Genomic DNA, 23,030 nt, shown 5'->3' with positions numbered 1-23,030 from the left:
CTCGTCTTATCTTTTTCTCTTTCCTTTCACTTTCTCTTTGCGCTTGTTCACTTTGTTTAAGCACTCCACAAAAGTAGGTGTTTCTCAGCTGCTCAGTCGTGTACTTCTGCCCCCTCCATGTTCCCGCCCCAGCCCCACCTTCACTCCCTCTGTGTGCTTGGCCAGCCCCCGGTCCTCCCTGTACTTGTCCCCGCCTCCCTGCCTATGGAATTGTGTAATAATACAGGCGTGCGGCACACCATGCTGTGCTCTAGTTTCACTCAATAAATGAGCTGCTTATTCCTTATGAAGAAAACGGATGTAGAGTTTGCGTCATGTGATCTGTTTTAGTGGCCGCCGGCCAGCCCTGTGTTGCTGCAACAAAACACAGTCTGTTCTTTTTTTATTGTCGTTCGTGATTTTTTTTTTACATACCGTCTTGATTACATGTAAGGAACAAAAAGTAAACATTTGCGGTATTTGTGTTTATCAATGGTGCCAGAATTAAATTTTGCTATGCTACAAAAAGGCTTTCAGGGTCAGATTTTGATAGATCTGTTTCATATTACAAAGACCGAGAAAACAAGCAACATTGCACCAGTACAAAGTTTTTCTAATATGGTCCCACGTGTCAGCTCACTCAGCTGCCCTGCTGTAAATCCCCCAAAGTGGCATAGCCTCCTGATAATATTCACCTGTGAGAAATCAAGGGGCTCGTACAAACATTAAAAAAACGAATTAAGGATTACTCAGATTCAAAGTATTGCCTACAGTAGTTATGCATCTTAATTTATTGCACGATTAAATATTTCTCAATTTGGAGCATTATCATTATCAGTAGTAGTAGCATTATTACTATTATTTACTAATAATATACTATTGTTCGTTCCTCGGTTCCATAACACTTTAAGTGAAATATTTAGGTATGCATGCTTGTATATACACATCGCCACCTTAAAAATGTCTAGGCGCCTGATTCACAAGTAGCTCACGTCTGTCTTTCAGTCGCCTGAGGGAGAAACGTCAATTAGGCTGTTGGTCAGGGACTCTGAACCATGCTTTGCAACTCTCTGAACCCGAGTAGTTACACAAGCTTCTCCCCACTCTACCGTACTCCCTCGCAGCGCTTTCCTAAGGGCATTTCCATGAACGCTTCTCAGTGACGTTAGTTATATATGAACCGTAGTGATCCTTCCTTTCCAGATAGCAGTAGTGAAATATATTGCGTTTATAGCGCATATGTGGCTCAATGGGTTGAACGCTGCCTGCGAACAGGTGCGGTCTCCTGCAGGCTACTAATTCGAATTCAGGCTCTCTCCTCTCAACCTAACATTCTTCCGAGGCCAGTAAATAGAGCAGCATAAATGGTCTGATAGCGGCGTCTGTGCTTTACAGTGCTTAGAAACGGCAGATGTGAGGAATGAAGCGCTATTGTACAATAAAATATTTTTCAAATAAAGGTTCTAGTGGATGTAAATATTAACATACTGCATATGCCTGCTCTTGACAATGATAGATAACCAATTGGAAATAAATCGATTCGAAATGGACGTGGTAATCCTGTGCAGATTGAGAATGTCACTAGCAGTCTAAAAATACAGGTACAAAACACTTTCCAGAGTGACCGGGACTGCGTAGAAATGCTGGCGTTTGTGGGAGCGCGGAGCCTGCGATAACCGAGCACAGACAGGGTAGGTCCGTCTCCTGCTGTGTTTAGAAGGGTTCACTGGAGGTCCCCCCCCCCCCCCCCCCCTCAGACACAATAGCCAGCTTTAAGTCGTGTAACAGGCCGATTGGAAAGAGCCCTGGACCCTGAAGTCTGCTGTGATATTTCCTGCTCAGTAGAGGAATTTAGTTATGCAGCACAATATCCTTGGTGCCACAACATCAACTGTTGCATTGCTAAACACTTATAAGGTCCCAAAAGCGAGACCTATTAGCTATGCCAATGCTTGTTTCTTTTTGCAGAGCAGCTGTCTTTTTTTGCCCGTCGCTCGGTTGCTATAGGTTCTATTCTGAGAGTGAAAGTTATGCTTCCTAGATTAGCGTGGGCTGTTGGCTGCAAAGTCCTTATGAGCATTAATCGGCTTGAAATAGACGTGCATGTCCGTTTATGAACCACATGACCTCCCGAGGCATGCAAGCGATGAGAATGGCCTGAAAGTGGAAGAACGCGCTCTCTGGGTGTGACATTGGGGGTGGTTTGTTTCCCTAGTGCCGCAAGTGAGAGTTTGGAATTTTGAGTCCCATCTGTCCTGGTTTGGGAGGCGACCCATTACTTTGAAAATGCAGATATGGATTTCTAGAGCCTCTTACTAAGGCTGAATTGTCGAGCTTACCTGTGCATATAATGGCCTGTCCAGGAACAAAGGTCCCCGCCACAGGCTACACCCCAGAAGAGCCCAGTGATGCACCTCTCTCGGTCTGTTGCAGCAGACGATTGTTGTATGTCCCAGGGCCCCACTTCTCAGTGACAAATCCTAATTATCTTAAACCCGTATTAAGGGCTCCTAATTAAGCTGTCTTCAAGAGGGTGGCGTCTTATCCGCCCTGCTGACAACAGATCCCTCTCCATGGGCAGCCCCAACGTCTAGGAAAGCCCAGACCCTGTGATCAGTGCACGCCCCAGAGGCACTGCCTTGCCCACAAGTTCCCGAAATGTAATCTACACAAAGGAGTGAAGTGGTCAGCAGTTCTAGCGCCCTTTTAAAATTGGATGTTCCAACTGTTTACATCATTCAGTACATATTTACCATAACGCACAGCGTTCCTTTTCCATAACTGTTTAACTTGGCTCACAGCTGTTACATTACGCGTTTAAGATTTTTTCAAACCTGTAGAGACTCGACTCTTATTTCGGTGTGATAAGTGTGCAGAATATTACAGGGCATTTTGATAAAATAAGACCTCTATGCATCATTTTTACTGCTTATCTGGGGTTATTTTTCTAGTGGATTGGTTTATTTATTTTATTTGCAAAAGAAAATTAATCCATGGTGTGTAGCTTGACTGCTGATGGGGTGAATAAAACAAACCTGAGAGGGCTATTGATGTATTGTACAAGCATGCATTTTTGTAGCGGGTAGGCGCTGAAATGGAAGAGCATAGAGACATGTTACATGATAAAGTTTCAGACTTCCAATACTTTCAGCATCAAGATTTTATATGGCTGCAAGATGCCGCTCCTGCTAGATTTAAAGGACCCAGACTGTGAATGTCACAGTATGTCTCGATACCCAGGCAGGCATGGGTGTTCTAAAACGCTTGTTACGGGTGCGGACTGGATAAAGAACTTTTTCTTCATGGATTAAACCTTTAAACTCTGACTGTGAGCCCGACTCGTATCCGAGGTTCTTGAGTTCCTGTCATGGGGACATAGAAAGGTGCATTTGGAAACTGGTTTACATGTCACCAGTAAGGTCTGCGTGCTGGATCATATTGCATCAGCATACAAGTCGTTGTCCTCTGAGACATGCTTACACTGGGTGTGAGAAAGTGCCATCTTTCTTGCATAGTATGCCCCCCACTTTTTGCTGAATTGCTGATGTACTTTGAGTGTGCCCTGGGCTCCTGCCAATCAGGTACCCAGGGCCTGTGTTCCTTCCCCAAAAACCGCATTGAAACCTAAACCCAATTGGCATCCCTGGCCACAGATCAGCCCCCGGTAAATGGTACCATAGGTACCCAGGGCACTGTGACCAGAGACGGCCCCTAAGGGCTGCAGCACTTATTGTGCCACCTTTCGAGGCCCTTATCCTGACACACACACACTGCCTTTGCAGGCTGTGTGTCTGGGTGCAGAACCAAACAGACGACATGGCACACATCCCTGTGCCATGCCCACAAACCACTGCCCTGGCATACATCAGTCACCCCTCTAGGTGGGTGCCCTATGCCAGTGGTGAGGGTACAGGTGCATGAGCCCTGTACCCCTACAGTGCCCAGGTCCATTCCTGGGCCCTGTAAGTGCAGTGTTGGCATTAAGAGTATATGGTGCTAGGAGCTCGTCAAACACTAACTCCACAGCACCATGATGGCTCCACTGAAGACTGAGAAGTTTGGTATCAAACTTCTCAGCACATTAAACCCGCACTGATGCCAGTGCAGGATTTAATGTACAATGCACGACAGGGGGCATCTTAAGAGATGCCCCCTGAACCTAACCTCCCATCCATGTCTGGTCTGAGGGGCTGCCTAGGCTGCCACACAGCAGACATGTTGCTGGAACCCTGGGTAGAGCGTAATCCGCTCTCCTGGGCCTGCAAAAATGCACATCCTGGGCGAGGTGCTAAGTCTCCTCCCCCAGGATGGGCAGGGGAAGCTTCAAAGGCATGCCGCCTTTGTGAGCTTCTCCAGGCCACTTGCTGTACTCCGCAACTGGCCCCTACCGGTTCTAAACCCCCACTCTGGCAGGAAGACTGGCCGGAAATTCCAAGGAAGGACAGGGGATGTTCCAGCCTCTGCCAATCCCACCCCTCAGGTGGGGGAGGCGAGGTGAAACACATCCCTGGGCTCTTGCCATCTTGAAGATGGGGAGCCCTGCCCAATCAGGACTAGGCTACTGCCCCTCTCCCACAGGAGAGTGGCGGGATAGGGAGTGTACCCACCCCAGGACAGGGACCCAGTGGTCCCTGCCCTTTACCTACCTGTAACGCCCCTAAATTTAGTATTTAGGGGCACCCTGAACCTTCCTCCCTCAGCTTGAAGATTCCAAAACAGCAAAGATCAAGAAGTAAGAAGACCTGCCGTGCAGCTGCTAAGAAGAGGAAGACACCAACTGCTTTGGCCCCATCCCTACCGGCCTGTCAACCCTCGAACCTGCTCCTGCTAAATCCCGGCACCTCCTGTGGCCAGCAACCTCACAAACCCCGGAGGACCTTGCTACCTTGTGACTCTGAGCATCTGGGACTCGCACGAGCAGTGACTCTGCTCAAAGCAAGTATCTAACCGCTGGCATCAGCCAGGAACCGCTAACTCTGCACCCGCCAAGCCTGGCCTGTGCAAGAGTGGACAAAGACCCAGAGTACGTCCCCCGGCGACTATGACCCCGAATCCGGCACCCAAGGACCCACCTCGACGCTCCTGACGACGCCTGCAGCCTCAGAACCAGGGACACCCCCAACCGCGATCAACCAAGGTTAAAAATTCCCGACACCAAAAGGCACCCCGGCGCATTGCGGCCCCCCTGTGCCCAACTCCTGGGTACCTACCTATCCTCCAACTACCCAACTTACCTCTCGAAGTGGTGGTCACACCTGAATAATCTTCGTCCCCGAGTTTGCAGCCTTTGTTCGTCCTTGAGCTTTTCGATTGCAATCCATTGAGCGCCCGAAGGCTCAAAAGCACCCTGCACCCAGCTGCCCGAGTGGCCCTGGCAGTGCAACTTCTACTCCTACCTACTTCCCCATTTGCCCTGTGCAAGTGACCAGGAGCCCAGCTCCCACAGCCGCGTGGCCTGCTAGTCAGCAGCCACCAACCAAGGGCCCCCTGCCTCCCATAGGATAACAGTGAGCCTCACTCACTCTGCACCCGGCTGCCCCTCTGCCGCTGAAGGTGTAACAACTGTACTTAACTGACCCTGGGAGACCCCTGTGTCTATGCCCAGAACCTTTACTCTGCCAGTCGAGTACTTACCCAAAAGCCGATAACTCACTTGTCTTCCATAGGGTAACATTGACTGGTTCCTCTTGAAATTTCTTGTAAGTGTGGAGTTTCTAAACTTTAAAATGTTCACCTAAAATCAACCGAGTAACGAAAACGGAAATACTCACCTGCTATTAGGAGAGATCCCAGTGCTGGATCTTGGTGCCCAGCACTGACCCTAAAAAGTACTTACAACCATACTTGCCACTAACTGTTTTCTTCCATAGGAAACCATTGACTTCTTTTCTGTGAAATGTCTTGCAAGTGTCGATTTTTGCAAACTACAAATATTCTTTAAAAATCGTACCAACTATGAAAACATAATTACTTACCTGTTTTAGATGGATGTCCCAGTACTGAGCCTAGGAGCCCAACACTGGATTACAAAAGTAACGAACATATTTTACCCGTAACTTGAATTGTCTTCCATAGGAAACCATTGACTGTTTTTCTGTGAAATTTCTTCTAAGTGTCGATTTTGCAAACTTATAAATATTTGTTAAAAATCGCCTGTATAACTTAAATGCAGTTTCTCAACTGCTTACAGGTGGTACACTTGTGCTGGATCCAGGATCAAAAACTGACCTAGAAAAAGTAACCATAACCCTACTTACCTGCTAAGTGAATTTCCTCCCATAGGATAACATTGGTAATTTGATTAGAAATGGTTTCTAAGTGTCAATTTTTAAAATGGCAAAATAGTGCTTATAAATCACAACCGTAACTAAAACGTATTTACTCACTTGTTCCCAAGAACTGTCCCAGTACTGAATCTAGGATCCAGTCCTGGAGTTAGAAAAGTAATCCTGAAAGTAATCAATTGCATATAACTTAAAATTCATATTGAGCTCAATGTATTAGTGTGTTTTGAAATTGTGTTGCCTATTGCAATAAACTGTAACTATTGCATTCCTAGTCAATTTCCTTTTGCAAAGTATTTAACTAAAGCATCTCATTCTGAGAAAGTATAAGTATATTTTGATACCTATTGTTGGTTCTAAAATAAAACAACCATATATTTTTATATACAAACCATTGGCCTAGACTTCGGTTCTTGAGTGTGTGAGACCATTTGCCTAGTGTGTACAACAAATGTTTTACACTGTCCTCTGATACTGCCTTACTGCTCGACCAAGCTACCACTTTAGAGAGTAAGGTTATATCTAACTTTAGCCTCTGCCAAACCTCTGGGGTCTGTGGACTCTGTACACACTGTACCTATTTGGAAACAGTATATACTGAGCCACTTTCCTACAGTAAGGCTTTATCAGAGGGTAGGGTTAAGCATGTATTGTACACACACAGGCTGCAAATGGTGTCACACACTCAAAGACTGAACTCAGACCAATTTGTTTGTATCAAAAATATTTAGTTGGATTTTATTTCTAGAACTAAGCCAGGCCTGGTGCAGGTAAGTGAAACAATACTTTGCAATACTTATGCGATTAATTACAGTTGAATGGAGGTTCAAATGCAGTTCGTTGATTTACAGGCAAGTCAATCAGAATTACTTTTCATTTACTTTGTATATTACAATACTCGTTACTTCTTGGAATACTTTTGAAGTTACTTTTGCTAATCAGTGTGATGTGCCTAGATATCACACGGAGACATTTCCTAAGCAAAAGGTAAGTAATTCACTTTTGAACATTTGCAGTTTTTCAAGCTTTCATACAAACCAACTCCACACTTAAAAGAATCTTCAAAGAAAAGCAGTCAATGCAATCCTATGTGAGGAAATTAAGTTATCTCACATAGGATTAACTTGGTTGTGGGAGTTGGGTTTCTGAAGTTAGAATCAGGATTCCTCCAGGTTCGAGGATGCACTCTCAAAGCACCCTCAGCCGCAGCAGTGCTGAGGCCCAATGTTATCCAATGGGGGATAGTGTGCCTTTAGTTGGTGGCTGCTCACGAGCAGGCCACAAGGTTGTCGGAGCAAAGCTCCTGTACTTAAGCTTTGGGCAAAGGGGGATTCAAGTTAGCACACAAAGTGCTCTGGATTTGGATTTTGGCTGCCAGCTCGTTCCACGAAGGTTTCTGGGAGGAACCTACAGCTGGGCAGGTAAATTGAAGGGTTCAGAGACATAGGTGCACCTCTGGTTCTTTTCTCCAGGGCGCTTTTGTGGGGGCGTTCTCTGTGCAGAGGTTACAGGCAACATCGGGGAGTCCTGGAGGGGTCAACCGACGATGGACTTGGCCTCTGGAGCGCTCGGGGACCTCACTGAGACCGGTGGGCCACTGGCTGTGGCAATAGGCGTTGGGTGCAGTGGTAGTTCCAGGGGTTGAGTTTCTTTGTCCTCAGTAGGCTCGTAGTCTTTATTGGCTGTTTCTTTTTAACAGAACTGCTGTTCACAGGAGATTCGGTCTTTGCTGAAGTCAGTCTGTCAGTCCTCCCACCGGTTCTGGAGGTCGCTAGCTGCAGGACAAGGCGACTTTTGGCGCAAGGTCTCTGGAAACTGCAGACGGACCGGTAGGGCTGTGGCAAGTCAGTTCTTCTCTGCAGTCTCCTCAGCTGGGCATCTTCTTTTGTCCTTCTAGGTTGCGGGAATCTCTTCTGGGTTCAGAGCTGCCCCTAAATACTGTATTTAGGGGGGCGTTTTGGGGGTCTCGGGGTCAGTAGCCAATGGGCTACTGACCTTAGGGTGACTACACCCTTGGTGTGTTCACCCCATGTGGGAGAGTGGGCACAATCCCTAATCCTGATTGGCGAGTGCCTTCCATCTGTTAAATGGGCACTGAAGAGTGGGCTGTACCTCGCCTCTCCCACCTGAGTGGTGGGATTGGCAGAGGTGGGCATACATTCTGGGCAGCTCTAATTTTTCCTGCCTGTCTTCCCGCCGAAAAGGAGGGGAGACAGTAAAGGGCCCTGCGTCTGATAGCCGGAGAGGCTGGGGGTCTCATTACAAAGGCGGGAGGCCTTTGAAGCTCCCCTGCGACAGAGGGATCTTCCTGACCTGGGGGAGGTGTGACTACCTCCGCCCATGAAAGGCTTTGTTTCTGGGTCCAGGGAGCGAAGGCTCCCACCCCAGGGGTTCAGAAACATGTCTTGAGGTGGTAGGCTGGTGTGTACCAGTCAGGGAACCCACCAGAGGCTGGTTGTTTTTCCCAGTCTTCAGTAAAGCCATTATGGTGCTGTGGAGTTCGTAATGACAAACTCCCAGCACCATATACTCTTAGTGCCAGTGCTGCACTTACAATGTCAAAGAATTGTCTTAGACACTGTAGGGGTACAGGGCTCATGTACCTGTACCCTTACCACTGGTAAAGTGCACCCAGCTAGAGGGGTGGTTGACCTATGCCAGGGCAGTGTGTTGTAGGCATGGCACACAGGGATGTGTGCCATTTCGACATGCAGCCTGCAATGGCAGTGTGTGTGTGTAAAGGTACACTGCCTCTAAGAGTGGCACAATACGTGCTGCAGCCCTTAGAGGCCTTCACTGGTCACAGTGCCCTTGGTACCTATGGTACCTTTTACAAGAGACTGACATGTGGCCAGAGAGGTGCCATTTGGGGGTTCAAGGTGCAGTTTTGGGAAAGAACACAGGCCTGATTGGCAGAGACCCACCAAGTCAAAGTGCGTCAGCCTGGCAAAAAGTGTGGGGGGGGGGGGGAGGGGGGAGGGGTTACTGCAACAGAAACCCAGTTTCCTACAGGGGATATGAGCACAGTACACTTATCTACACATTACATATAAAAACTGAAGTCAAAATGGCAGATCCAAAAATAAGTTAAGTGTTTGTGTACAGCAGAAAACCTTCCCTCGGATCAGGTTTGTTACTCAAGCCTTAATTGAAGGGACCTGTTGTATGGGTTCCGCCATAGGGATGGGGTCCACCATAGGGATGGGGTCCACTGTGCCCACCTTTCCCTGGCTCCCCATCCTTGTTGGCTGTAAATTGAGTTGTGCCAGGTAAAGGTTTTATTATGATAAAGGTAATTTGAAACTGGCCTTTAATTGTCTGTGGATGTTTTTTGTGCTTGCACAGCACAAACCTATCTGAGAAGCAAGCAAGCACTGTACATAATAGATGAGGGTGTACATTTTGTAACTGTGTACATAGTAGTTGTAGGAAAGTTGAATCTGCTTTCATGGTTACCCCCACTTTTTGTTGGTGTCAGTCTGTTGTTTTGACTAGCCTGACTGGGATCCTGCTGATCAGGACCCCAGCCCCTGTGCTTCCTCCGTAAATGTGACTTGGTAAGTACTTCTGTACATCCACAATTGGATACTGGTGTACCCTTGTAAGCACCCTATATATGTTACTTTGGTACCCAGGGAATAGGTACACCAGGTGTTTCCCATCAGCTGCAGCATGTATTATGCCACCCATGAGAGACAACTCAAACTGCAACTACAGGCCTGCCATTGCCGCTCATGTAAGCGGGTGCTAGCACCACTTACGGCAAATACGTTTTCTTATATCTGAGGTCACCTCACATAAAACCCAGAAGTCACCCCTAAGGCAGGCATTTCAATCCTGAAGGCAGGGTACTTGGTTATAAGTTATAACGGTAAGGGTGTCCCTGCATGAGCAGGACACCCCTAAAAACCCTTGAGTCGATTCTCCAGGCTTTGTAAGTGCTGGCAGCCATTTTAATACATATAGTGGACTTCAGTTATTACGATATGTCTAACTATATAGTGGCTTCACAAAACCCAGGCATGTTTGGTATCAAACATGTTGGAATGATACCCAAACACAAATTCCAGTTTTGGTTGTATGAGCTAATGTACTGGGGAGGCTCCCTTGGGTTACTCCCCTGTACTCCCGGTTACAGCTTTTCAGGGTCTGACAGCAAACTAGTACTGGTGCCGACCACAGACCCGATTCTGCCCTCCTGCTGCTGAGCCAAGCTCGAGCAGGGGAAGGTTGAACAATAGATTTCCTGTTGTAGGGCGGTGTGACCATTTCCCCAGACAGGACTTGGTGTATTGGGCCGGGGGCACTTTCCAGCGCCAACAGTCTGCTTTGAAGGGCACATTTGGTGCCCTCCTTGCATACTTCAGTTGGAACCAGTTCAGAGAGCCCTTGGCTCCTGCTCTGGCACGAAACTGGACAAAGGACATGGAAGTATCCTCCCCTCTATCCAGCCACTCCTCTGGGAGGGGACCCCTGAGTTGTTCAACTTTTTCCCTAGGGTACTTAAGGGCTTACCTGTGGGTGGCTCTTCAGATTCGTTGTAGGACAAGCCTCTAGCCACATCGCTCTTCGAACGTCTGGACACTTGGACTTCACCTGGAACTGCAACTGCACCAAAGAAGACTTCTGCTGCTCCTGGTCTCACTGTTATGCAAGTCTTCTTCGTCACCTGGGTCTGTACTTCTTTCAGGATCTTCAACAGACCTGTGTGCATCAAGGACACCTGAAGGAATCTTCCTTGGAGTGAAAAAGTCACTCTTCTGCATCTGCAGGCACCGCAATGAAGCTGACCGGTATGCTGCTCCTGACGTCCTAAGGACTCCGAAAGGCTCAGCAACACAGGTGATTGTTCTGCACTGTCCTCTCAGCATGTTTGAGGCCAGTATCCCTCACCAGAACTGCTGAAACAGAACCCCTATGCACCGCGTCAACTTGCTGTTGCCAAGACTTGTTGGCTCTGTCCTCCAGAGAGCTTCGGGCTACAAGAAGCTCCAGCATCTCTTCCTTCAAAGATATTCGTCCTCCCCACATCCTCTGCACCATGGGCCTGCATCTTTGGTGAGGTGCTCAAGGTCCTCTTGCGACGCCTGTGGGCCCTCTTGAGGGTCGTCTTTGGCTTCAGTGGGCTCCCCTGCTTGCTTGGGGCCTGCTCTCTCTCCTGAATATGGTGAATCCCCTAGACCTTGCTGGTCCCAACGCAGCACCTTCTTCATTTTCATCGTCTGTTGCCAAGGCTTGTTGGTGCACCTTCCGGACACCAACCCCCCTGGTACTTGACTTCCGACGTGGCACAGCTTGTGAACAGCTCCTGGTCTTACACAGCTTCGCCTGGTCATCACAGCTGCAGCGACATGGTCACCGTCATCACTCCTGCATCTTCCATCATCGGTGGTAATCGGCCTTTCGTACCTCCTGGTCACTTCTGAGTGGCATAGATTGTCCCCTCTACTTGCAGGTACTTCACTTCTAGAATCCACCCTTGCAGCGACATCTTTACTAAAGTCCTCCATTGTGGTCTACGGTATTTTCCGATGTTACTGCGCACTCTGCTTCCCTGGTGTAGGTATCCCGGTTCCTGGGGCATCCACCAGTTGGGTAAGACTCCAACCTTCTGTCTTCCACTGGGTTTCTTTAGGGTCCACTGGGAAGGGTCCTTATTCAAAACTGCAGCCGCGACTTTCCTGTCGATTGAGTACGTGGCTGTGTTTCCACTTTGCGCACAGCCTCTGTTGGGTTCCTGGGAGCTTACCTTGGGTGGTTTCTTGGGTCCCCAGCTCTTCTGAGTCTCATGGTCCTAGTCCCAACTTGGGTCTCAGTTTGCATTCCATTTTTTTATTTTATGGTTTGGTCGCCCCCCAGGAGACCACTGTGTATTGTGCTTACTTATCTATTTGCAATTGAAGTATTGTTTGATGTCTCTGGGTAGGATATATACCAATGTGTTAGTGAGTGTTGTGCAATAAATGGGCAATTTTATAGTGTTTTTTTTCTCCATTTAATCTACACTATATGATTAGCAAGCTGCTTAACATTCCTTTTTGATAAGCCTGAAGGCTGTTCTCCACAGCTACCACTTCGAGAGCTTTCTAAGGTTGTCTAAGACTACTAAAATCCCCATAAGGGTTGTCTGAATTAGTGCAAGGTGCTTCACTTAAAGAAGCGTGCACCATATACTAAGCTAGCCTCCTACAGTAGTCGTGTGTATAATGGACTGTTTTTATTGGATGTAAGTTTTATGGAATGAATGAACGTTGACCTACTACATAGTTGTAATGTGAATGAGGTTCTCAAATTTTTTAGTAGAAGCAACTGCTCCTTTCTTTTTCTGTGATAGATTAGATTTGTCAGCTCCTTTGCTTTGCAGATGGTAAAGCAGATGCTAAAAACAAAGGCAGCTTTAGAAGGGGGCAGTGTAAGAAGTCAAACAGCAGTGTTCATGACATTCTCCAATGAACGTGGTATGGAGTTTGGGATGATGGGAAGACAACAGATGAGGGAGGCCCATTTATAAAGTCAGCTTTAGAAAATTAAGCATTTATTTTGTGAAGAAAGTACATGTGGTATCCTGCCTAATGTGTTTTGCTGTGTGAATTCTGGGGAAAAGTGTTTGGTACATGAAGCTGCACAGTTCTAAACTGATGCATGATGCTCCTGGCCAATTGGACGGGTCCCTTTGAAATTTAGTTTAGGCCACCACTTCCCAGTCTCAACCAAATAAATCAGTATATTTTCAAGGTTAGCCACCCATGTGTTAAAACCCCTTTCTTTTTTTGATTCAGCTTCATAACCGCAGTGTTAGCATTAGGATATCAAACCATGTCTGAAGTGGTGCATCCCAGCAATGGAAAGCCTTACAGGAAAGTTTGTGGGTTTTGAAACTTGTTGGAGAAAGTGGTTGACAAAAAAGTGTGGTCCATTGAAACATATGGCTACTGGGCACACCATACCCATGCAGACAGTATAAATGGAAGAAAAACTTGAGCAGCGCCTCTTACACCAGTAGTATCTTCACATACTTTACTCCATTAAATATAAATTAATGCGATCTAAACTGCACATTTGATTCATCATCTCCATATGTGATTCCTACTTGTTTTCATAGTAAAACGTTTTAATTATTTCTCTTCGCATAGAAGTCCTCAAACTATATGGTGCCAACAAGCCTAATAAAAGGTTTCTTTTCCCAAATCTAAAACGAGTGATATGATGTGTGTTGTCAGATCTATCTGAAACACCCCAGATGGATGCATGCCTGTAACTGCTTGTGTGAGTTCCACAGAGTTTTTCAGGACTTAAGAGCCAGACCCTCTCCTTGTGAAATTCTGGCTTTTAACTTCACATTGGAGACATCTACTTACATAAATATTGGACCAGATCTACTTAGAGTGTGGTAAGTGAGAAGGAAAGTGTAAGTATTAACTGGTGTAAAAAGTGTGCCAGTAGGTGGCTGTTCATTCCTCCTGTGGTTGCCACGCTGCTGCAGTGCAAGGACTTGTTTCTCAGACTGTCCCCGCTTGAGAGAGATTTATTTGGAGAGTTCGATCTGTCACTTTGAAAGAAGCTCTCACTAATAATTTGAAAGTCATACACAAAAGTGGAAGTGCTGGTGAGCTGCTTCAGAAAAGGATTGCTTATCCATGTGCTCAAATGTTGTTTTTATCCTCAGTTCCGGCGAGAGGAGGATGCAGAGCGAGCACTGGCTGAACTTAACAACCGCTGGTTTAACGGCCAGGCCATCCATGCAGAGCTATCGCCTGTCACGGACTTCAGGGAATCCTGTTGCCGGCAGTATGAAATGGGGCAAGTATCCCAAGGCCCTCTAAATATTTTCATGTGAATTCGTTCAAGATAGTATCAATACACTGGTATAACTTGATTTATTGGCTGCAGTTTATATGGCTGACTTAGACAAGTGTCTGAGAGTAGCGGGTATTAGACACTGACCTAGTATGGTTTAAATCTTTTCTGACCAATCCCTCTCGCATGACCAGCATGCTTCCTTACGGAGCCCCAGAAATGTCTCTAACAATATGTTGTCCCACTAGGCTCATCACGGTCTCCTCACTATTTAACACATAATTTGGCCCCCATCCAAGCTAGTTGGACACTCGAGGTTAATGTGTAAGTGGATGACATAACTACTACTAAAGCTGGGTGGTGAATTGGCCTCAAGCCAACAATACTAAAAATGTAGGAGGTGGGACTTGTATCTGACTTAACGAAGTGCCGAAAAAAATAGGTACTGGTATTAAAGAGTGAACATAATCTTTGCAGAGACCTAATGCCCTATTTAGACAGCGGTTCTCTCCTCTTTAATCATAATGGTCAAATGTTTAGGTGTCAAAATTGAACTATCTTTGGTTGACCAAATAGCCTCACTGAACCTGCCTGTTGCTTTTTTGTGCAGCTGTTGAGGAAAATGTGTTTAAAATAAACAGGGCAAGGTAGTCTGTGCCGGCCTTGATAAGCACACTAATTGATTGTGCCATTTTCTTAAATTTAGGATTAATTTGTCTCTCCAAAGAATTTAGGTTGGTTAAACTGCAGCAGCACTCCCGGTTACTGGAGCTTCTAGATAGGATTGCCTGACCAACTCTTGCTCAGCGTTACTGACTTCCCGTAGCATTGTGCATATTGCACTCCATGGAATAGCTGCACTTTTTTTTTTTTGTAAAGAACAGGATAAAAATATATTTTACTTAACGCCCTCAACATTCTGCCAGAGCCAATTGTCTAACCATGCCATAAGTTTGCACAAATAGTCCAGGTGGTTCTTCCTTCGCTCTGCTCAGTAAAGATGTGGAACGGATAATCAGAAACGTTATTGCTGTAACAAATCACAGAACTTTCAGATGCTTCCTAAAAACCATGGCTCTTTTGAAAGACAGATTAACTTTTTAAGTCCTAAGCTCTGGCCTGTAGTGCCTTCAAAACTTTTTGTTCGAAGCATATGAACTGCAGATTACACACTTGTGCATAGATCGCCATCTGGTGTTGGGCCCGGATGTTTGCAGTTGTTTTTCCTCTTGGAAAGTCTTTGGAAGTCACGAGGTCGGTGACTCCTCCTTTGGATCGTATTGCGCATGGGCTTCGGCTCCATCCTCAGATTGTTTTTTTCCGCCATCGGGCTCGGATGTGATCTTCGCGCTCGGTTCCGAACAGCTTCCAGTTCGACGATAGGCGCGCAATCCTCACCCCAACTCGCGGTATTGTTTTCGATCGCAATCTCCCCACTCGACGCGCCTCTTATCGGCAAAAACCTTCGATTCCGGTCGACGACGACGGCCTTCGGACCTACCCAAGCTCCGGTCCTGGCTAATGGAAAGGACTCCCTTCAAGAAGTGCCCTCGATGTGGGTCCAAGTTCCCCCACACCGATCTCCACGAAGTATGCAATCTCTGCCTCTCCCCTGAACACGAGGCTCGAGATTGACCTCTTCGGGGAAGGCGTCGACGCTCCAGAAGAACACCACACTGACGAGGGACTCGTCAGCGCCTCCGAAGCCGACGATTCAGATGTGGAGGACATCACTCCGGCACAGAGGGTCGTGAGTACCAATCTACTCCTTCCCCCCCCCCCCCCCGCCCACACACACACACACACACACACCCTCGCCGGCACCGAAAAAGGCTTCGGTTACGCCTCTGACCTAAGCAAGACCAAAGACACTGCTTCCCACACCGCACCTTCGGGCCCGGTAAAGAAGCCGATTAAGCCTTCCGGCGGCTCGGGCTCGAGCCAGCCCACCGTCGGTGCCGATAAGCACTCTTCGAAATCCCGAAAAGAAAATGGCCTCCGCTTCGACACCGAGCCCTGCACCGACACTCTGTGTCGAGAACCAGCTCCAGCTCCTCGGTGCCGACACCATCTTCGGCACCGACAAAAGCACACAAGGCCACCAGCACCGACACTTCGAAGCCGAAAACCACCTCGGTGCCGACCAAACAATCAGACTTTTCCAAACAAAGTTCCAAATAACGAACCAGCGCGGATAAAGCCAAAAAACCAACGGCCCGACGCCTTCGGCGCCGACGGACCAACCAACATCACCAGAACTCTTTACACCGGATCCATTACAAAAAACACTAACCAAGGATCCTAAAACCGGACATTTGATGCTCTCCATCAAAAAGAGACAGCTGGAAAAACCTGCTCCGCCTCTTCCTCCAAAGAGGAAGAACTCTGCTACCTCTCATTTCAGAATACCTTCCCCCACCTCCACTGCCCCCACCTCCTTCCCCTCCTCCACCATCTCCGCCCCCATCTCATCATTCCCCAACACCCTCTCCAGATGATGACGATCAGGGGGATCCATATGATGACATAGGAGACGTGCCCCAAGATTTACCTACAGGGGAATCCCACTCCCACAGGCTCCCCAGACTCATGGGACGATTATAATATCCCTGACATCCCTAACGTCCCACAGGATGAGCTCTACCCTTCCGGACCTTCCCCACCAGAAGACTCACTGGGGTTCAACCATCTATTACAAAGGGCAGCACACTATCACGGGGTAGATCTCCATACCGACCCCGTGGAGAAGGATTTCCTCCTAGATACGTTTGACACCACACATGGGACTACCTCAATATTGCCTATGCTCAAGGGAGTTATAAAACATGCGCCAGAGGTCTTTAAAGATCCAGTCAGAGCCAGGGTCATTAACCCGCGCATTGAAAAGAAATATAAATCCGCCCCTACAGATCCCTCCTACATCAGAGGGCCAGCACCACTAGATTCTCTGGTAGTATCCACAGCACGTAAAAGGGCCAACTCCCAAGCGTCAGGCGAAGCACCACCACCTGACAAAGAGTCTAAACTCTTGGAAGCATCAGGCATGCGTACTGCATCCCAAGCTGCCAACATATGGCGTATCGCTAATACACAAGCGCTACTAGCCAGGTACGACCGGGCCCATTATGACTAATTAGAAGCCATAATGCAACATCTCCCTGATAAATACAAACCTAGGGCCAACGAGCTAATTCAGGAGGGCAAAACCATTACTAATACCTCCATACTTTGTGCCCTAGATGCAGCAGACACAGCCTCCAGGGACATCAATACTAGTGTCCTCCTCCGTCGCCATGCCTGGTTAAGGATCTCCGGTTTTAAACCGGAGGTACAGGCCTCCATCCTCAACCATCCCTTTGACCAGGAACATCTGTTTGGCCCAAAAGTGGATGAGGCCCTAGAAAAGATGAAAAAGGACACAGACACGGCAAAATCCATGGGAGCTTTACAATGACACCCTCCCAGGCGCTCCTTTCGCCGCTCTTCCTTTTGGAGCACATCCAGAGGCGGCTACTCCGACACTGCTTCCACTTCATATAAGGCCCCTACCCAGTCCACCTTTACAAGGGGCTATCAAAGAGGCGGCTACAGGCGCAACAATAACAAAGACAAAGGCAAAACAAACGCCGCCCGCTCTGCCACCGCACCTACCCAATAACTTCCCTCCACTCCCCCCAGACCATCCCACTGCGGTCGGGGGCAGACTCCAAAATTTCCTCCCTGTCTGGGCCACCATCTCCTCAGACAAATGGGTATCACAAATAATTCGGTCAGGCTAATGCCTAGAACTAATATCTACCCCCCCAAACATTCCACCCAGACAACGCCCAATGTCACAAGAACATCTAACACTACTAAAGCAGGAGGTAATCTCCCTCCTACAGAAAAGGGCGATAGAACATGTTCCTACCAACCAACGAAATATGGGGGTCTACTCCCTATATTTTCTCATACCAAAAAGGGACGAGACTTTGCGGCCCATCCTAGACCTCAGGCCCCTAAACAAATACACACACTCAGACCATTTTCGCATGGTCACGCTTCAGCAGGTACTTCCACTGCTTTCCCAAAACGACTTCCTGACCACTTTAGACCTAAAAGACGCTTATTTCCACATTCCAGTGCACAACGCTCACAGGAAGTTCCTCCGATTCGTAGTGGACTGCCAACACTACCAATTCAAAGTACTCCCATTCGGAGTCACAACAGCACCACGTGTATTCACCAAGTGCCTAGCAGTAGTGGCAGCACACCTCCGGAGACCACACATCCACGTCCTCCCATACCTAGATGACTGACTAATAAAAGCCAGTTCATACAACCAGTGTGTACAACACACGCATGCCACTATCCAGCTACTTCACCAACTGGGCTTCACAGTAAACCACGCAAAGTCCCATCTACAACCATCCAACATAAAACTATATCTCGGTGCCACCATAGACACCTCAAAAGCGCTAGCCTACCCCAATCCTGCCAGGATTACGAGCATTCAGGCTCTACGCGCAAAATTCATAGCACAACACTCCCTTCCAGCTCGAGTGTTTATGCAACTAATAGGGATGATGGCCTCTTGCATCTTCAAAGTACCTCACGCAAGACTCCAGATGCGTCCTCTCCAAGAGTGCTTAGCGCGCCAATGGAACCAGGCCCAAGGTCAATTAACAGATCTGGTGTTGGTAGACGGTCGCACCCATCGCTCTCTGCAGTGGTGGACCACCACAAACCTTTCTAAAGGGCGACCGTTCCTGGACCCGGTTCCCCAGATAATACTAACCACAGACGCATCGCTCTCCGGCTGGGGATCTCATCTATTACATCTCACCGTGCAGGGCACATGGACACCTCAACAAAAGTTACTTCACATCAACCATCTGGAGTTACTAGCCATCTTCTTAGCCCTAAAATCTTTCCAAACACAGATTTCAGGCAAGGCAGTCCTAATCCGCACAGACAACATGACAGCCATGTACTATATTCAAAAACAAGGCGGCACACACTCTCCACAGCTCTCTCAGCTAGCACAGAGCATATGGAGATGGGCCATACCCCAGAAAATCTTTCTCCTAGCTCAGCATGTCCCAGGAGTCCAAAACACTATGGCAGATCTGCTCAGCAGACAAACACAACAAATCCACGAGTGGGAACTCCACCCACAAGTTCTACACCCGTACTTTCAGATGTGGGGGCATCCACAGATAGACATCTTCGCCACCCACAAAAACACCAAATGCCCAAGCTTCGCCGCCAGATATCCACACCCATTGTCCAAAGGAAATGCGATATGGATGAACTGGTCAGGCAGATTTGCGTATGCTTTTCCGCCTCTCCCACTCATTCCACTAGTGGTGCGCAAACTACAGCAACACTCCCTCACACTAATCCTAGTAGCTCCAACTTGGGCCAGACAACCATGGTACACCACACTGCTGGAGCTATCTGTAGTACCGCACCAAAAATTACGCCTCACTCCATACCTCTTAACCCAGAGCCATGGAGAGTTATGTACTATGCAGAAAAGTATGAGTTTTTTTCTTCTGTGAATAGCACTAACAAAGAACACCCAGCTCTCAAAAAAGGCATAGTTGGTATGTTCCACTGGGTGCCAACTGACCTTCGACCCATTTAGTCCAGTCACACCCCCTACGTCAAGTCACTGTTGACTGCATTTTGGCGCAGTATCAAACTTTTCTTCTCCCATGCAGAAAGCACATGACTGTATAGTTGTAGTCAGGAGAGTTGTCAGATGGATGTTGTAACATTCCTCGTTAACTAGCAATATGAGATACATAATGGATACTAAACACCAGTGATATAATCAAGACATTTCCCACTTTAATGTTCTTTCCTTTATTCTGTTGACTGTGATAGAAACTGTGTAGGAAGGTTGACAATTGCCCACAAAGTGTCATGCTTCCTGAGATACTCACATTTAGTACAGGAAAACTTCATTTTGTTTTGTCTGGCATGCAGACCGCACACAAGTGCCATACGTGTGGAGAGTTTACAGCCTGAGATTTCACTAGCTCTTCATATTTCTTTCACATGCGAAGTCTACCGCTATTGTACGGCTGGCTGGGTGAACCTTTCCTAATGTCTCCTCCTGGCAGCCTGCTTTAGCTCATGTGACTAAACTTCCTTGCACCTTTAGCATACTCGCTGTGATTGGCAGGAGCCTCCTTCATTTGGAATTTGACTTTGGACTGTCAACACGACTGCCAAAACTGGTGTTGACAACTCCAAAATCAAACTCTTGCATGGTGTGCTATTAAGTTGTGGGTTGTCGCACAATATCCTTTAGGCATGTACCTTGAACATTGCAAGCATATGTACATTTGAATACCATGGTAAAAATAATGAGGCAGACTCCTAAATTCCCTAGAAAGAATATTCATAAATACCAAGGACCTATGACAAACTTTGGTACTGTCAAAACTTTTCAGATGTCCTGTTCACCATTTTGGACAGTGCTTTTGACTAGGTGTAGGAAGCTGGCTCTGTATATACTGTACCAAAGTAAGGTATAGTGTGCACAGAGTGCAGTGGATCCCCAAAGGTAGGCAGAGGTAAAGGTAGATTGTGAGAAAGTGCCCTCTTTCTGCATGATTGCTCCCACTTTTTGCTGAATTGCTGATGTACTTTGACTGAGTGTGCCCCGGGCTCCTGCTAATCAGGTACCCAGGGCACATGTTCTTTCCCTAAAACTGCATTGAAGCCTAAACCCAATTGGTATCTGTGGCCACAGATCAGCCCATGGTAAATGGTACCACAGGTACCCAGGGCATTGTGACCAGAGAAGGCCTCTAAGGGCTGCAGGACTTATTGTGCCACCCTTAGAGGTCCTGTACCCTGACACACACACACACTGTCTTGGCAGGATGCGTGACATGGTGCAGAACAAAGTGAAGTCAACATGGCACACATCCGTGTGTGCCATGCCTACAACCCACTGCCCTGGCATAGATCAGTCACCCCTCTTGCTGGGTGCGTGCACTATACAAGTGGTGAGGGTACAGGTGCATGAGCCCTGTACCCATACAGTGTATAAGTCCATTGTTAGACATTGTAAGTGCAGTGTTGTCATTAGGAGTATATGGTGCTGGGAGTTTGTCATTACGAACTCCACAGCACCATAATGGCTACACTGAAAACTGAGAAGTTTGTTAGCAAACTTCTCAGCACATTAAACCCACACTGATGCCAGTGTGGGGTTTGATGACAAATGCACACAGAGGGTATCTAAGAGATGCCCCCTGAAAACTAACCTACCACTAGTGTCTAGGCTGAGTGGCTGCTTTCAGTTGGCACCACCAGACATGGATCGAGAGCCTACTGCTCTCTAGGGCCTGAAACAATGCACATCCTGGGACGACGTGCCAAGCCTCCTCCCCCAGAATGAGCAGGGTTCACGAAGGGGAAGCTTCAAAAGCTTGCCGCCTTTGTGAGCTTCCCCAAGCCGCTTGCTGCTCTCAGCAACTGGTACCCACTGGTTCTGACCCCCACTTTGGGCGGACGAACCGGCGGAAAAAAACAAGTGAGGAAGAGAGGTGTGCCCACCTCTGCCAACTCCACCCCTCAGGTGGGGGAGGCGAGGTGAAGCACAACTCTCAGTCCACGCCATCTTGAAGATGGAGGACTCAGCCAACCAGGAACAGGCTCATGCCCCCCTCCCACTGGAGGGTGGCATAATGGGGGGTGTACCCACCCCAGGGAAGGGGCCTCTTACCTACCTGTAACTCCCCTAAATCTGGTATTTAGGAGCACCCCTGAACCTTGCTTCCTCAGACAAGAACCTGCAAGGAGGACGATCGAACAGCCGTGCAGCAACTAACAAGAGGAAGATGCCCACTGACTTGGGCCCCATCCCTACCAGCCTGTCTCCACCTCAAACCTGCTCCTGCGAACTCCGGGTGTTTCTGCAACCTGCAACCTTGAAAATCCTGGAGGACCTGCCTGCCTTCAAGTTCATAGACTGTCTCCCGTGAACACCGGATTTGTTCATCTGTAACATCTGGCCTTGGCCGGAAACCACAAATCTGCACCCGCCGTCAACAGCCCGAGCTCAAGTGGGCAAACACCACGAGGAAATCACCCCGACGATCCTGATCAGGGGACCCCTGACCTGCCTCAAGCCGACGCCTGCAGTCTAATTCCAAAATGCCCCCCTAACCGCGACTAGCAGCTGGTAAGAAGATCCGACCTCAAAAGGCACCCCTGCGCCAGACGCCCCACGGCCTTGTGTGCCCAAACCGACGGTGCCTAACCAACCCCTAACTTCCCAACTTACCTCTCGAAGTGGTGGTCGCACCAAGAAGACCTTCAGCTCCCTGCCTGCAGTGCTTTTGCAAACTGGAGGTTCTCCATTGAAACCAACAGGGCGTCCGATGTTGAAACCCTAGTGCCGCTGAGGGTGCATCTTTGGTACTACTTTGTTTCCCCATTTGTCCTGAGCTAAAGTCCAGGAGCTTTGCTCCCACAGCCGAGTGGCCTTTTAGCCAGCAGCCACCAACCGGAGGCGCCCTATCCCCCATTGGATAACATTGGGCCTCAGCACCCGCCTGCCATAGTGCTGCTGAGGGTGTAACAGGAGTGCATCCTCGACCCTGGGGGACCCCTGAGTCTATCCCCAGAACCCCAACTCCTACTACCAAATACCCCAAAACAGATAACACTAGTTCGAGGCATGTGGGCTGCTGAATTCATATCTGTGCATAGATCGCCGCCTAGTGTTGGGATCGGATGTTTGCACGTTGTTGTCCTGGAAGAGTCTTCGAAGTATCCTTGGATAGGTGACTCCTCCCCTGGACTACAGTGCGCATGGGCATCCTCTCCATCCTCCGATTGTTTTTTTCCGCCATTGGGTTCGGATGTGCTTATCTTGACTCAAGTTAGGAAAAACTCTTTTCAGGCCAAAAGGCCTCTAGTTCGCGTCGGTACTGTTCCCGATCGGGATCGATAGTATCTTTGTTA

The 23,030-nt window shown here is 48.0% G+C and overlaps 1 protein-coding gene across 2 annotated transcripts in view; it reads left to right on the top strand.

Annotated features, from left to right (window-relative positions):
* The window catches only part of U2AF1L4 (U2 small nuclear RNA auxiliary factor 1 like 4), a 99,416-nt gene that overhangs the window by 50,629 nt on the left and 25,757 nt on the right, over nucleotides 1-23,030 (top strand). Inside the window, exon 6 of one of the 2 annotated variants that reach the window (XM_085615913.1) lies at nucleotides 13,930-14,063. In XM_085615913.1, the coding sequence (XP_085472039.1) occupies nucleotides 13,930-14,063 (134 nt within the window). Of the gene's footprint in view, nucleotides 1-13,929; nucleotides 14,068-23,030 lie in introns of both variants that reach the window. The other variant, XM_085615912.1, reaches the window with a different exon arrangement.

This window comes from Triturus cristatus, chromosome 7 (assembly GCF_964204655.1).
Source record: "Triturus cristatus chromosome 7, aTriCri1.1, whole genome shotgun sequence".
Classification (NCBI taxonomy): Eukaryota; Metazoa; Chordata; class Amphibia; order Caudata; family Salamandridae; genus Triturus; species Triturus cristatus.
The sequence above is the reverse complement of the archived record's forward strand: the minus strand, read 5'-3'. Positions and strand labels throughout refer to the sequence as shown.